At 39.1% G+C, this 16,335-nt stretch overlaps 1 protein-coding gene and 1 long non-coding RNA gene across 3 annotated transcripts; one reads left to right on the forward strand and one right to left on the reverse strand.

Moving 5' to 3' along the window:
* Positions 1-11,475: 11,475 nt before the first annotated feature.
* Positions 11,476-14,857, reverse strand: LOC114281871 (cell division cycle 20.2, cofactor of APC complex). Of its 2 annotated transcripts, none has more exons than XM_028224461.2 (5): positions 14,257-14,857; positions 13,572-13,841; positions 12,904-13,173; positions 12,163-12,744; positions 11,476-12,062 (listed from the first exon to the last, which is right to left on the reverse strand). In XM_028224461.2, exons 1-5 carry the CDS (start codon positions 14,350-14,352, stop codon positions 11,922-11,924), a joined length of 1,359 nt encoding a protein of 452 aa, XP_028080262.2. In that variant the 5' UTR covers positions 14,353-14,857; the 3' UTR covers positions 11,476-11,921. The 2 variants fall into 2 exon arrangements, with proteins under 2 accessions (XP_028080262.2, XP_028080263.2); XM_028224462.2 differs by having other exon boundaries at positions 13,572-13,774; positions 14,257-14,821.
* Positions 12,685-13,292, forward strand: LOC145798160 (uncharacterized). The gene is made up of 2 exons (XR_014339208.1): positions 12,685-12,811; positions 12,874-13,292. It is a non-coding gene; the product is annotated as an uncharacterized LOC145798160 (long non-coding RNA).
* Positions 14,858-16,335: the final 1,478 nt, after the last annotated feature.

Genomic DNA, 16,335 nt, shown 5'->3' on the forward strand with positions numbered 1-16,335 from the left:
GTCTGCGGATCAGTTTTAATTTTGTTTTACAAACATTACTGGTTCACTTCGTGACCAATGGGATTAACACAATTCGCTGTAACTCTCCTACCTTACTAGGAGGGGGCCAGGTTTGATAAGATCCAGGTTTGACTCTCCAATCTGTAAGTGGGCCTTTTCAATTCCAATTCCAATATATACACACGCGCACAACACAAGTACTCATACATGCATTTTTTATTACTCTTAAATAGTGTTGCTAATAAGACAGTTTTTAATTCAGATTCATATCTTCTATCAAATTTAAGTTTGATGAAAATTTAATGAAAATAGTATTCCAACCGTTTCACCAGAGTTAATGAAAGGGGGATGGAGAAGGTGAGAGGTGGTGGTGGGTGTTAGGTGGGGTGGAGGTAGGGTTAGGGTTAGGGTTTGAGAGGATTGAGAATAATTTTGGTGTTTAGTGGTGTATTAAAAATAAATAAAAAAAATCAAAACAAAACAAAAACAAAAAACTACATAAAAAATCTTTCAAGGTCGGGGTCAGAAACGAATTGTGGGGCTAATTAGTTGCATTCACTCTTAAGATTTAACCGATTTTTTCCTTTTTCATGTTTGCCTTATTCTACTCGGATGTACTGATTAGGAAACTAATTTATTGGTTAAAAATATACTTGCACAATGCTAGGGGGCCACAAATTCTGTGATTCAAATGGCTCAAAACATCCAAAACGACGTCGTTTTGGGTGCAAAACGTGATTCAAATTGCTCAAAACACCCAAAACGACGTCGTTTTGGCAGTTTCGGGCCATTTGGGCCACAGAATTTGTGGCCACCAAACATTTTCCCAAAAAGTTAATGCTAAAAAAATTCATTTGTTTGATACATTCATAGTTTATTTAATAACTTTTTGGCACAAGTAAATTTGGCTAATTTAAATCTTTTTAATGAAAAATGAATTTAACAAATAAGCTAATATTTTTTGGTAAAATGATTTTTTTTAAAATGGATAAGTTGACATTTTAGGCGCCCCAAATGAAAGTACACAGTTGTCAAGTGATGTTAAATGGTTTGGACCATGGTTCCTTTGATATACCAATTGGTCTCAACTTTGGTCCTCTCTGTTCTTTGGCTAATTTAAGCCACATTAAGCCACATTATCTGTTAGTGCACTAATTGGTATACTAATTGATGCATATAGCATTATTTTTCACAAATTTCTTTTGAAGCATAAACACTAATTACAGAAAGATCCAAACAACTACAATATGAAGAAATTGAAGAATTAAAGAGAATTGTGAGAATATATTTATATATATTAGGCATTATTGTGATGACTGTATTTTTCTTTTTTGGTTCCATTCTTGTATTTTATTTTTGATTAGTCGTTAGGGTTATATAAACTAGTCATGATGTAATTGATACATAATTTGTATATACAGAATTCAGAAATCTTACATGGTATCAGAACCTGTCATCATTGTCTGAACCCTAGCATTGAAATCTGCCTCTCGTCATTGCTCTCTCTCTGATTCTGGTTCGTCATCGCAAGGTCCTACTCGCAATCAAGTTCACAAGGCTCCTTCTCCATCTGTCTCTGGTCGCGACGACTCACTATTGACCACGCTTCTGGTTCGCAACTCACTATTGACCATCGACAACCTTCATCTGGTCTATTCTCAGTCAAAACCCTAGTTTCGTGCTTCACCAAGCCCTTTGTTCGAATTTCTAAAGCTTAGTACATCGCGACTTGTTTGACCCATATCGCAACCTCTACTTCTTGCCTTTATCGCATCTGGTTTGCATCAACTTCGACTTCTGTCTCTCTCGCAAGTGGTCTCTCTCTCACCTCGCGAAGGTCGGCTCTCTCTGGCTCTAGCTCTGGCTCTGGCTCTCTCTCTCTGATCGACTGGTTTGTGGCTAATTGAATGGTTTGTGGGTCATGAATCTCTGATTTAATTATTTTGGGTTTATTACTCTTTAACCCCTCCGTCAGTTTTTTTATTATTACCCTTGACCCTAGTTTGGCTCATTTGTTCTGTTGTGGATTTATTACACTTGAACCCTTTATCTCTTTGATTATTACGATGTCTCTAGCTTTTGATGAGTGTGTCTATTGCCATCAAAGGGGTCATTGGAAGTACCATTGTCTCAAGAATGGATGTCTGTCTGTTTGGCCTCCCATTGATTTTACTGCATCTGCTACGGCTCCTGATCCCGACTTGGCTTCCTTGAGTGCTCAAATTAGCCAGCTTCAGCATATACTGTCTACCTTCTAGCCATCTCCGTCTGCCTCCATTGTTTCCTCTCTTCATTCAGGTTTGTTTGGGTCTTCTTCAAGTATCTCTTTGTCTATCTAGCTTTTTGACTCTAGTGCCTCTCACCATATGACTCTTCATCTTTCTTTACTTCAGAATTGTACCCCTCCTCCCTTTCCTATTACTGTTAATGCTGTTAGTGGGTCTGGTATGTCAGTTATATTTGTTGGGTATGTCCTACTGTCTGCTATGTCTGCAGTCTCTATTCTATTTGTCTTATATGTTCCTCAATTATTCGTCAATTTATTATCTATTAGTCAACTTGATGCCTCTGGTTTTGATGTTATCTTTTCTTCTTGTATCTGTTCTATGCAAGATCGGATGTCCAAGTAGCAGATTGGGTCTAGCTGTAGAGTTGGAGACCTCTATGTGGTGGATAGCTTGCATCTGCCTATGACTACCTCTCTAACTGCTTTTTCTTCTTTTTAGTTAGATTCTCCGTCAAGTCCCCTCTATTTGTGGCATTCCAGATTAAGACATTTGTCTACTGACTGCTTACGGTCTTTAGCTCAGTCAAGTATATTAGATAAAGTTTCTCCTAGTCAACTTACCGAGTATCGGGGGTGTAAACTTGCCAAAATGACAGCCTTACCTTTCCGTAACAGTACTTCTATATCTGCTACATCATTTTCTTTAGTTCATACTGATGTCTAGGGCCCTTCTCCTATTCTTACCAAGGGAGGTTCTGCATATTATGTGTCATTTGTTGATGATTACATCCGTTACACTTAGGTTTATCTTATGACTCATAAGTCTGATTTCTATCAGATATACCGTACCTTTCAGTCTATGATTACTACTCAATTTGGGCCTACAATTAAAGCGTTACGATCTGACTTAGTGGGGAATATTTTAAAAATGAGTTCTGTGAGTATTTGGCCAATTTGGGTACCATTCACCAAACTTCCTATACAGATACACCTACTCAAAATGGTCGAGCCGAGCATAAACACCGTTATCTCATTGAGACAGTTAGGTCTTTTCTTCTCTCTACCTTAGTTCCGACTTCATTCTGGGGGGAGGCAGTTCTTACTGTTGCTTTTCGTCTCAACCGCATGCCTACTCCCCTTCTTTTTGGTCGGTGTAGACACCCCATTTTTGACCGACCTTAAGACTCAGACGTCATCATTTGTGCACGCGGTGATTACGCATGTTTGTGCTCGTTATGAGTTTCTGGAGCTCTCGGCCGTGCACCTTGTCTCGGGACCTCTTAACTCTCTTTTTCTTGGCCTGGTTTTTGGAGCAGACCTTGGTGCCTTTGCCTGGAGGGAGAGAGAGGCCTGTAAGCCACTTTTTGTAGCTGTAGGCTACTTTTCTCTCTTGTAAGCCACTTGTGATGGCCAGTAGGCTAGTTTTGGGGGCTTTCGACTGAACGCCTTGTCTCGGGGCCTCTTGGATCTCTTCGTTTTGGCTTGTTTTTGTGCCATACCTTGTTACTCCTTGCCTAGTGGGATGGGAGAGGCTGTCGGCCACTTTTGGTGGTTGTAGGCCACTTTTCCCCCCCTGTAGGCCACTTTAAGTGGCCGGTCGATCACTTTAAGTGGCCTATGGCCATTTTTCTGCTTTTGTAGATATTTTTGGTGCCAGCTGTGCCAGCTAGTGAGCACAGAATGCATCCTCCATACACGTGTATGGAGGGATTCAAACAAGCTCTAAGCTTGTCAAGGAAGCTTGCCCTTGCATTGCTTATGTAAGGGGAGCTCTCTCTCCTTTTCCAGGGTTCAAAAATTTTAGAGAGCTAAAATGCCCCTCTCTCACTAGAATTATCCCTCTCTCTCTATATTGTGCTATATTGAGCCTTAAAATGTGTTTTCTTCATACTTTTGCACACAAACACCTAGTCAAACACCTTCATTTTGGAGCTGAGGTCCCTTGGAGCTTGTTTTGAAGTCTTAGGACTAGTTTTAGCTCAGAGAAATTGTTGTTCTTGCTGTTGTTCTTCAAGGGTCTTCAAGGGTAAGCATATACCCTTTTTAAGCTTTGTTTTGATTAATAGCTTAACCACCTTTGCATGCTACTTTAAGGCTGGTTTTAGCCTCTTAAGAACTCTGATTTTAAGGCTTTAAAATGTGGGTTTGAGTCTTGTTTGGTTAGGGGATGTTTCCCCTCTTTTGCTCTATGGCTTGTAAAGCCTCTTGAGCCACCATTCCTAGCCTTTGTTGTGACCTTTGTTTGGCCTTTCTACCATTGAAACTCAGAGGAATTTCAGTGGTAGAAAGTTGGTTTCGAGGCTCAAAATAGGAGGGGGTGATCCCCTCTCCTTGTATTCTTGTTTGCTTGTGTTGGTGGCCTAATACATGAGCATGTATCTCTCCCTTTTTGAAGCTTAGTCCAAGCATGTTTTTGTGACTTTTTGGACCTGCCATAGCTCTGTTTTTAGTTGGTTTGGTCATTGGTTGCTTGCATCTTATACTTGTAGTGTAATCCTATTTGTTGGCCTAACATGCATCATGCTTTATGCATCTCATCCTAGCTTGTGTTGGCTCTATCTCAGCATGTTTTTGCCATTATTTTAGCATGCCTTAGCTTTGTTTTGAATGTTCTTGGCCATGTGAGGCTTGCTTTGTAGGGTTGTAGTGTAAGTGGCTTTGACTAGCTTTGAGTGTCAAGTCTCTAGCATGCTTTACTTGAGTTGTTTGCATGCCTTAAACTCATTTCTCACATGATTTCAGTGTATATGGTGTAGTCACACTCTTACATATTCCACTCATTCATAGCTTTTGTAAGTTGTGCCTTATGCCTTGTTTATGATCCAATACGTATGCATGCTTGTCTAAGCTTTTGGGCCACCATTTCAGCATGTTTAGGCCTTTGTTTTGGCATGTTTAACCTCTATCCGGGATTGGTTTGGTCATTTGTGCTATGTATTGCATGCCTCTTGTGTAGTGCCCTTTACTAGCCTTATGCTTTGGGCCTTCTACCATGCCGTACTTGTGATGTTTATGTGATATGGCATCATTAAACACCTAATTTCAGAGCATATAGCCTTGTCATACTCTCATGTTTATCACTCTTTAATTGTGTTTAAGAGTTCTGCCCTTATGCCTTGTTGATAAGTCAATGCATGAACATTATTTGCTTGCATTTCATGCTATCATTTTAGAGCATTTTGGCCACTGTCTTGGCATGCATGAGGTCTGTTTAGGGCTGGTCTAGTGCATTGAGCATTGTATTGTATAGCCCTAGTGTTGTGTACTTCACTAACTTTAATGCTTTGGAACTCTAGTATGCCATACTTGTGTTGTTTGCATGATATGTCATCATTTGGCATATGATTTCAGTGCTTGAATCTTTGTCATGCTCTCATATATGTCACTCTTTCAATGTGTTTGAAAGTTAAGCCTTTTGCCTTGCTTGCGAGCAAATGAATGAGCATGCATTTCTCGCCTTTTTGTGCCTAAGTCTTAATCTGTTTTGGCCACTGTTTTGAGATGTCTTAGGTCGGTCCATAGTTGGTTTGACCATTTAAGCATTGTAGTGCATGCCTCACGTGTAATACACTTCACTAGCTTTGATGCCTTAGCTTCTAAACATGCCATGCATGCATTGCTTATATGATAGAGCCTCGTGCATGCCACTCTAGCATTGCTAGATAAGCATGTTGTTTGCATGTGTGATGCATTGCATGTGTTTGGATCAGACGTTAATCCAAACACGAGAAATGAGGGACGTTTCATACTTGAAGTGATGAAACGTGCCTCATTTCTTAGTCACCGTCCCCCTTGATTGTGCATGATAGGGTGGAGGTCTCTTGAGTCTTGTGTGTTACTTGTGCATTCATAAACTTGTACAAACTTGGTTTCTCGGCCATTGTGTATTGCGATGCTCTGTTGGTGGCCCGAGAGTCGAGTACCACACTCTTTTGAGCTTGAGAAATAATAAGGAGGGTAGTTGTACACACATACCCTACAAATGCCTTGCTTTGCCCTTGTTGAACTTTGTTTGCAGCAAAATAGAAGTGTGCAGAAACAACTGGCCGACCGGGCAGAGGAAGTGGCCGACTGGCCACTTTAAGTGGCCTACAACCTCTTTAAGTGGCCAACAAGTGGCCTACAGCCTCTCCTGGTGGCCGACAGTCCACCAGCTTGAAGATGGTTCAAATTTCTTCTAGTTCTGGAGCAGAAACAACCTGGAGATTTGTTTGGTGTTCAGAATCAAAGCAAATGCAAATAGAGGCAACCGGTGGCAAGGCGACGGGATTTCGGGAGGAAGCAACCGAGCATGCATACATTCCTCGCCTCGAGGCTCCTTTTAACTACTTTTCTTAGATAGCTAATTCGCCGGTTTTGTACTTAATTAGTTAATGTACTTAGCTAATCGATTTGTGTTGTAATAACTAATTAGTTAACTAGAATAGTTAATTAGTTTATTTGTAATAAGTAGCTTAACTTAGCGTAGCTTAGCCTATTTATTCGGACCCTCCATCGAGAGGGCAAATGTTGTAATAAGGGTGCGTGCGTGCATGTGTGCATGTCTTCCAACCCCACGTCTTTCTCCCTTTTATTTACCCGTTTCGAGTGGTTAGATTAGGGCATATTTTGATTAGCATACCTTATGCTTGCATGCGTGCATCATTCATTCGTCTTGCATGCACCGGGCTCGGTGCATCATTCAAACCACATTGTATTTCAATACACTTTCCTAAATACGTGTTTCAAAGCATGTTATCAAGTGTTGCATTTATATGCCATTCTATATAGTCGAGCCTATTTTAGTTGCATTTTTACATGTGTTGCATTAGGCATCTTAACATAGTTAGGGTCATGCATGATTACTAACTAGTTTCTGTTTTGGCTCGGAGTACACTGTAAGTGTTTACGCTTTAGCATCCTTACATGTGTGTAAGTGACTACCATGTTTAGCATGCTTGCCATGAGGCTATTTGCTTAATTGCTATAACTGCATGAATGCCTGTGGATGAGGGCTTCATTACTTAAAATGGAACAATTCATCAAAATGTGAATTTTAAGCCCACTTGAAGTGGCAAATCATCATGTTTTAAGCCCACATTGTTTGGTGGAAAATCCGTGTTTTAGCCTACTTGCGAGTAGCATCTTCAAATCATTTTCAAAAAAACAAACATGACATGTTTTGTTCCAAATTGAGTGATTTAGTCTATACTTGTATGCTACGCGCATCACATAGTAAGGTTAACTAATAAATAGGAATAAGAACACATGTGTTTTCAAAAACAATATATCATGCTTAGTAGAGGCCGATCTTTGATCGGACAAGCGAGGGTGCTCATGTTATGACCTTCCCCTTTCGTACCCAAGTTCCCGAGCCGAGGCAACTTTGGTGATGACGGACACGTGGCCTTAGGCACGAGTCAGGGTTTCCTAAATTTCTCAAAACAAAATATTTAGGTGGCGACTCCGAAATCTGGCAAAGCAGTCCATGTTTGGCGCTTTTTGATTAAAATCGATTTTCCAAAACGATTTACCGGATTTGGACTCTTTGGTGCTTTATCAGTCTTACATTGCACTTTGTGAGATTAGATTAAGGACCGTGACAGGAGTTCGAACTGTAGTAGCTAGAACCCAATTCGCACTCTCTCCGAAAGGGGGGCTCGCGGAGAGAGTTCGGGGCGGTCTACATCGGTCTCCTTATGCGGCTTTGTTCTCCCAAATTCCTACCTACTTCCTTCTTCGTGTGTTTGGGTCTGCCTGTTTTGTCCTTCTTCCCCGCAAAGATAGAACCAAACTTAGTGTCTGGTCTGTCCTCTATGTCTTTTTGGGTTACAGTCTTACTCAGAAAGGCTACCACTATTACCATCCCGTCTCTCGTCGCCTTTATGTCTCCCGTCATGTTGCCTTTCTTGAACGTCTGTCTTACTTTCAACTTCCTTCTCTCATTGCTCTAGTTTCCAAAGAGGATTTGGTTCACATTGACTTCTTTCCTTCTGAGGTCTCGTCTGATGAGTACATCTCCACTGTTCCTCTTGAACCCATTCATCTTTCTTCGTCTGCATCACCTATGGCTCCTTCTCCTCCTTTGGCTTCTTCTTTCCCTCCGTTGTTGGTCTATTCTCGTCGCCAGGCTCCTTCACCGCCAGTTGTCTCTACTCCTGTTGTTGCTCTTTCTGTTTCTGACGACTCTGATCCTACTGCACACCAATATCCTACTAGTGAACATCGTTCTCCAAACAGGTTGGGTTGGTCTAATACATGTTTTTTTGCTTCCTATCGTACCTTTTTGTCTGTTTTTCATTCTTTTTCAGAACCACAGTCTAACAAGGAGGCCTATCAGGATCCTAATTGGGTTCAAGCTGTAGAGGATGAGTTGTTTTCCTTACAGAAGACTAACACTTGGGAGTTGGTTCCTTTGCCTGCTGGTAAGAATCTGGTTGGTTGCAAATGGGTCTATAGAGTCAAGATTCATTCTGATGGTTCTCTTAAGCGCTACAAAGCTCGCTTGGTTGCCAAGGGTTTCTCACAGGAGTATGGTATTGATTATGAGGAGACATTTTCCCCTGTTACCAAGATGACTACTGTCCGTACCTTGATTTCTGTTGCTGGTGTTCAACATTGGCTTCTCTATCAGATGGACGTTAAGAATGCTTTTCTTAACTGTCATCTCATTGAGGAGGTCTATATGCGTCCTCTCCCTAGTCTTCTCCACTTCCCTGAGCAGGTTTGTTATCTTCGACGTGCTCTGTATGGTTTGAAGCAATCTTCTCGTGCTTGGTATGATCGCTTTCATACTGCCGTTACCGAGCTTGGGTTTCATCTTTCTACTTCCAACTCTACTTTGTTTTTGAGATATACCTCAGCTAGTTTTGTTGCTCTCCTACTCTATGTGGATGATATGATCATCAGTGGCTCTGACTCTTCTGCTCTCTTTCAGGTCAAGTAACATCTCTTCTGCACCTTCGAAATGAAAGATCTGGATCAATTGCGGTATTTTCTTGGTATAGAGGTTGCCTCTTCTCCAAAGGGCTATTTTCTATCTCAGGCTAAGTATGCTGATAAGGTTATTCATCGTGTCGGTCTTACTGATACTAAGGTTTTTGATACACCTATTGAGCTTAATGTGAAGCTCAACTCTACTGATGATGTCCCTCTAGCTGATCCCATGGTCTATCGCGAGTTGGTGGGTTGTTTAGTTTATTTGACTGTCACTCGCCTTGATCTTGCTTATGTTGTTCATGTGGTTAGTCAGTTCATTTCTGCTCCTCGCTCTACCTATTGGGCTGCTTTGGTTTGCATTCTTCGCTATTTCCGGGGTACCATCTTTCAGGGCTTGTTGTTTTCTTCTACTTCTTCCTTGGATTTGGTGGCTTATGCTGATGCTGATTAGGGCTGGTGATATGACTGATCGTAAGTCCATTTCTGGTTTCTATCTGTTTCTTGATGCTTCCTTGATTTCTTGGAAAAGCAAGAAACAAACCATTGATGCTCGGTCTACTACCAAAGCTGAGCACCGTGCTATGGCTGATGCTACTGCTGAGGTTGTCTGGCTTCGTTGTCTCCTCTCTGACTTGGACATTCCTCAGTCCTCTCCGACCTCTCTTTACTGTGACAACCGAAGTGCTATTCAAATTGCCCACAACACTATTTTCCATGAACGAACGAAGCACATTGAGATTGATTGTCACTTCGTCCGTTGGCACTTCGTCCGTTGGCACCTACAGTCTAGCTCTATCTCGCTTCCTTTTGTCCCTTCGCCTCTACAGCTTGCTAACTTCTTCACCAAGACTCACTCCACTACTCGTTTTCGATTTCTTCTTGACAAACTCTCCGTGTTTTTGGCTAAAACACCTTGAGTTTGAGTGGGGTGTGAGAGTATATTTGTATATATTAGGCATTATTGTGATGACTGTATTTTTCTTTTTTGTCCCATTCTTGTATTTCCTTTTTGGTTAGTCGTTAGGGAAATGTAAACTAGTCTTGATGTAATTGATACATGATTTGTATATACAGAAAACAATTCACAAATCTTACACATCATGCATAACAACATTGACCATGAAAGATGACAGAAGTAGCATAATCTTGACAACTTGTTAGATTACTGAAAACTAGGACATAGGAGGTCTCAACTTTTTTTTCTTTTCAAAAAAGCACATGGAGTAGCACCAAAGCCTATCGTATCTTTCGAAACTCCGGTGTTTTGCTTTTTTCTACTTTATTTGCGTGGCTTGTTTTAGTTTGCCAGTATACTTATCTACTTTGGATTTCAAATAATTTATAGAGAAATTAAAGTTCCAACCTCTATAAGAGGCTAATAGACATTGTATGGAGGGCAAAACTCTCTTCCATATCTTAAACTATAGCTTGAATTGTTCATACGAATACTTAGAAGCTTCATGCATGGCAAGGTGTAGGACCCCCTTTCATTCCATAAGCAAGTATAAGCCATTTTCAATAAGAAGAAGATAAGCAGAGCAATGAGAACCGAAAATTCTATTAAATCATAAACTCTATTCAAATGAGGATATAAGCCAATTTCTATGAGTTTGAAGAGTTATTTTTTTAAAAGAAGAAACGGTTTACAAACAAACTTTTGAAGCATTAAAAGTAAAGATGCTTTCAGATAACTAAAGAGAAAGCAAAAGACTTGGTAGATCTTGTTCTATAATGCCGTATATCATTTGAGACAGAAACTTGGAATGAAATATAGAGTAGAAACCCAACCAATTAACTACAAAGAGACTAACTGAAGTAATTGCTGAAAAGAAAACGAAGTTCAAAGACAAAAAAAAAAACAAAACAAAACAAAACAAAAGAATTTAAATTTGATTAGAATTTAGTAAAGCCTTCTTAGATTGCAAAATTAGAAAAGCGAGATCACCTTAAAAAGTAAGGTTTTTATATAATTATTATACGAAACAAAACAAAGAAAGACAAAAAAGAAGGAAAAGAAAAAGGGAAAAAAAAAAAAATCCACCATGCTTTCCTGATTAGTTTTTAAAATAGTTGTAGTCAATAATACATTGGTAGAACACTCAGTGACATGCCTTCTAGACCACAATAGGCAAATTATAGTGGCTATGTCAAAAGATTTTATAAAAAAGTGCTTCCACCCAAGTCTGTTCTTTTTTCTTTTGTTTGTTTGTTTCGGTTTGGTTTTTTAAAAAAATAATGGTATCACCACAATGTTTTGTTGTTTTGTTTTCTTTTGTGCACTAAATACTTTAAAAAAATTAATGGAGTAGGAAAAAGTAGACACAGAGAACTGAAAGCAAAAGACAAGCATTTTACATTGGTTCTGTCACAATGAGTGACTACAATTTCTCACTACAATTATTAGCTCAAAAATTAAATCCCAATCAAAGGTTTTTCCCTTTCCTTTCTTCTCTCTAAACAACTCAAATAACCAAACAGATCATTTGGTCATCTCACCACAGATCTCATCAATACAATTGTATTTTACATTGAAATTCTAATCAGGTTATGGTTTGGGATGAACAAACAATTCAAATCACCAGTTGCATTCGCCATCAGATAACAAATTAGTCAACAATGCACGAAAATGGCAGAGCAAGAATCACAGAAAGATGAAAAAGGCATTTGATTTGTTATATACCTAGAACTAGTTTAGTTTGATAATGATCATGATAGTTCTCTTTCACGCAAATCCAAACAAAACTAGTTTATGCTCAACCATCCCTGTCTATGCCACTTAACGAATGCGGTTCAAGTGAGCAAACAGCTCGGGGTTTGCCTTGGGTGCAGGTTTTGCCACTTCAGGAGTCCCAAAAGCATTCCAAAATCTCAGAGTTTCATCCCCTGCAGCAGATGCCACGGTACATCCATCCGGGCTCTGAATCAAACACGACGCAATAAAGAAATCAAAATACAATTCACAAATCACTATGGTTCAGAAATATAAAACTTTCTGGTTAAATTGAATTGTATTGTACCTGAGACATGAAAAGAACTCTGGATGTATGGCCAGTAAGCTCTGCTATTTTCACCATAGATGGGTACTTCCAAAGAGTAAGCTGATTCTGAGTAAAACCATGAGAGCTAAGTAATTCACGCTCATTCTTGTTCCACAGGAGAGCACAGACCTGTGAGCCAGTGTCAACCGAGTTCAGGCATGCACCCGTGTGGGTGTTCCAAAACTTTATGCACCTATCACCGCCACCTCCACCAGAGGCCAGCAAGTTACTCTGGAAAGGACACCAAGCAAGGGCTTTAACAGCAGCTGTGTGGTCTTCAAGCCTATGAAGCCACTGTGTTGCCGAATTAGAAGAAGCCGTGGATCTGTCCCATATATGTAGGATATTATCATTTCCCCCACTCGCCAACTGTTGCCCTGAGGCTGACCATTTTAGTCCACAAACTTCTTGGTGGTGTCCCCCGTAGGTTTCGACAATATGTGATCGTACTCTTACATCATTGTTGATTATCTGACCATCCATTCCACCAGTAGTCAAAATATGATTGTTCCAATCCAGGGACCCAACTCGTGATTGGTGGCCACCTCTCAAGGTTCTTAGCTGCAAGCAAGCATTTGACAGTAACCAAATTCATTAAGCAAGAACTAAATTCATGGAAATGAAAAAGGTAACTACAATAGCAGTAACCAAATTCATTAAGCAAGAACTAAATTCATGGAAATGAAAAAGGTAACTACAATAGCATAGAATTGTTCATACCTGCCGATTAGCTGTAGAATCCCAAAGCTGGACATCCGAATTTTTCAAGCCAACGGCAATGTGGCGTCCATCAGGAGCCCATTTGACGCTGGTCACAGGGCCATTTTCATCATCAATGGTGACGAGTTCTGAGGTGGCACCATCAGTAGCATCCCATAGATACACTGTGCTTCCAAGAGCAATAGCAAGAACATTGCTACTACCCCAATCTAATAAGTTCAAGTAGTAGTCATCCACCAGGTCAGGAGCATCCAATGTTCTTTCCGATGTCTGTATGATCAAAGTGAAAATACGGAGTAAGGGATAAACAACATGAAGACCAAATGCATGAGCAAGATGATATTTTTATCTGAAATTATTAAAAAAGATGAAATTACAATTGTTCATAATTTTAAATGAGTTTCAAGTCCAAATTTTTGTATGTATCATCATCCTACTTACTTGGGTCAAAAAAACCATTTCAAAGTCCAAATCCAACCTAGGCAACCAATTTAGATGCTCAATCATAACAAAATGCTAAAGACCCCAAATTTCCTACCAAACACTCACATGAGTGTGAGTTCAACATATGTGTGGGTCTCACACACATGCCTATTTGGTAGAAAATTTTGTATCTCTAGCATTGCTCTAATATGAAAACAGGAAATTGTAACCACAACTAAACCCACCTGGGGAATGTGGCGACGGGGCTTTGTTGGTTTGGACTGGTGAACAGCCAAGAACTCATGTGGTATCGCGTCAACTGGGTTGGGCGGCTTGTTCTTAAAGGCCAGTATCCGGGTCCGATTCATGTTGAAAGTTTCTGACAGTTGCTTCTGGTATGCCTCCCTAGATGGTGAGCTCACAGCTGGATTCTCTTTGCCTTTCCGCCCTTCAGTCAGCATGAAATGAGCGTAATCAAAATCCATTGCTGATCGGTTTGGTATAAATCTATCCAACTGTTGGTACCAATCCAGGAAGACAGAAATTCACAATAAATTTTCAAAAGTTGTATCAACTTAAGAACATGGCTGAAGAAATAAACAGCTAAACAAATCCTAGCTTCAGAGATATCAAATTGTAAACAACACCCAAGTTTTAAAAAACCAATCAAGAATAAATCCTCGTGTCAAATCAAATAAAGATCCCTAGTTTCAAAATTGATTCAAGAATGAAAAAAAAAAAAACCGTAGTTCCAAGTATCAAATCAAGAGCGAATCCTAGTTTCAGAAATCCAATCGAGGTCAATCAAACCCTAATTTGGTGAAATCAAGTCACCCTAGATTCGAAATCTGGAACGCAAGCCCCGAATTCATAGTAAATATCTGAAAAATAAAAAACAAAAATTACGACAACCACTGATAAATTGCATACATTTTCTCGAGAATTTCTCTTTTGAAGAAGTTGTTCTTGAAGGGGGTATCGAATTTGAGTCTTTCCTGTTGAAGAGTTCATAGATCCTGAATCCATGAGGGACGTCCTGCAAAATTAAACACAAGAAAGAAAAAAAAAACCTGCAAAGATAACAGACAAGACTAATGCTGAAAAGCAACTGTTAGATTAAGGAAACCAAATTAGGAAAAATAAAAAGGAAAACTTGAGAGAAAGAACACGAGCTCAAGCTCAATCCTGAAAACAAAGTGTTAGATTAAAGAAACAGTAAACAAGAAAAAAGAAAAAAATTGAGAAAGAACGCGATGTCGCTGGTGGCTTCGTTGATCGTAGAGAGAGAGAGAGCAATGAATTATATGAGAATCATGAAACGATTTGACAGGTTTATATATATATATATATATATTTCATTGATAGAACTTGCTAGGGTTTTGTGTGTGTTTGTGAGATTGCAAGTTCGGTTCTTTCTCTTCCCATTTTGAAAAGCGGCGGCAACGGCTATGTTGTTGCTCAAATAGCCGTTGTAATGCAGTTTGACGAGAACACCCTCCCTTGCTTCAACTCTGGATGCAGTCTCACGGTCACGGACTATATGAATTGTTTGTTATTTTAATAAGATTTTGTATGTAAATTATTTATTAAAAAAATTTAAATTCATCTTATATTCGTAATTACATGACTTTACAATACTTGTTTTAAAAAATAAATAAAAGTATAATTTTAAAAAGGAAAAAATTATGATACACATCCCTCAAAAGGTGCGTATCATATATACCTATAAGTGCAGAAAAAAATGATATAATTTCATATTTTTTGAATCATAATTATAAAATATCTATATAATAAGGGAGACGGGTTTTTGAATTTGTGTGAAAATATATCAGAGATACATTTCAATTCAACGGCTAAGATAAGTTGTTTTTAACCATTGAGGGTTGAGATGCTTTGTAATATTTTCAATTCCCGCCCAAAACAATCCCCTCTCTCTCCTGTGTTCCACCCACTCCAAACATTATTTGCACACTTCTTTCTCTCTCTCTCTCTTCAACTTCTCAGGTCTCAAACTCTGTCCTCAAAGATCTCTCTCTTCCTCTCCCTCCTCTCCACCATTGAGTCGTCTCCACCGTCGCGCCGCTTCCGATCTCCTCTCCAACTTCTCAGGTCTCAAACTCTCTGTCCTCAGAGATCTCTCTCTTCCTCTCCCTCCTCTCTACTGCCGCTCTGCTTCCACCATCACGTCGTCTCCACCGATAGCAACTTTTCATCTCTTCTCCCTATTAGATCTCAACCCACTACGGCACCTCCGTCCTCCATCGCAGAGAAATTGTAAATCATCTATACCCATCTCTAATTTTTATTTTTTATTCTTAATTTTATATTTTTTGAATAAGGGAGAACAGTTTTTTTTTTTCTTCTTCTTCTTCCAGTAATTTTTTTTTTTTCTTCTTCCATTAATATTTTATAGATTACCATGTCATATTGTTGATTATGGTTTCATGTCTATAAATCGTGAACAACTTTTTTTTTTTTTCTTCCATCTTTCTGTATCATTAATTTACATGATTTTGTTAGTTCTGTTAAGCCCAGTTAGAAGAAAACATGTATCATCATCAATTCATATATTTCTGACAGCTGGTATGGAGATTTGGATTGAATTAAGAATATGATTTTCATAGTGTCAGTTTTTTAACTTAGTTTTGACAGTTTGGAGTTTATAAATTCAGATTCTTTGATATAACAGAAGTAATGGGCTTCGTCTATATTTATATTCTGTTTTAGACAATATTGGTTCTGGCTCGCATTTGTTATTATTTTTTTTGATGTTTTATTAAGATAATTTGTGTGAATAAGCCATTTTAAGACAATTTTTTTCTTCTGATCTTAGTTTAAAACAGTTTGTCGTGTACTGATTTTTTTTCTTTTTTTTTCCGAACAAGGTGTACTGACTTTAATTTGTGTGTATTAGATAATTAAATGCGTAATATATAGATATATATTGGTTTCTAGGTGTGGATTTGGGATGGGTGTTAGTGTTATACTCTAAAGATTTGTTCGGATCAT

This window comes from Camellia sinensis, chromosome 1 (assembly GCF_055761805.1).
Source record: "Camellia sinensis isolate YWXY chromosome 1, ASM5576180v1, whole genome shotgun sequence".
NCBI classification, from domain to species: Eukaryota; Viridiplantae; Streptophyta; class Magnoliopsida; order Ericales; family Theaceae; genus Camellia; species Camellia sinensis.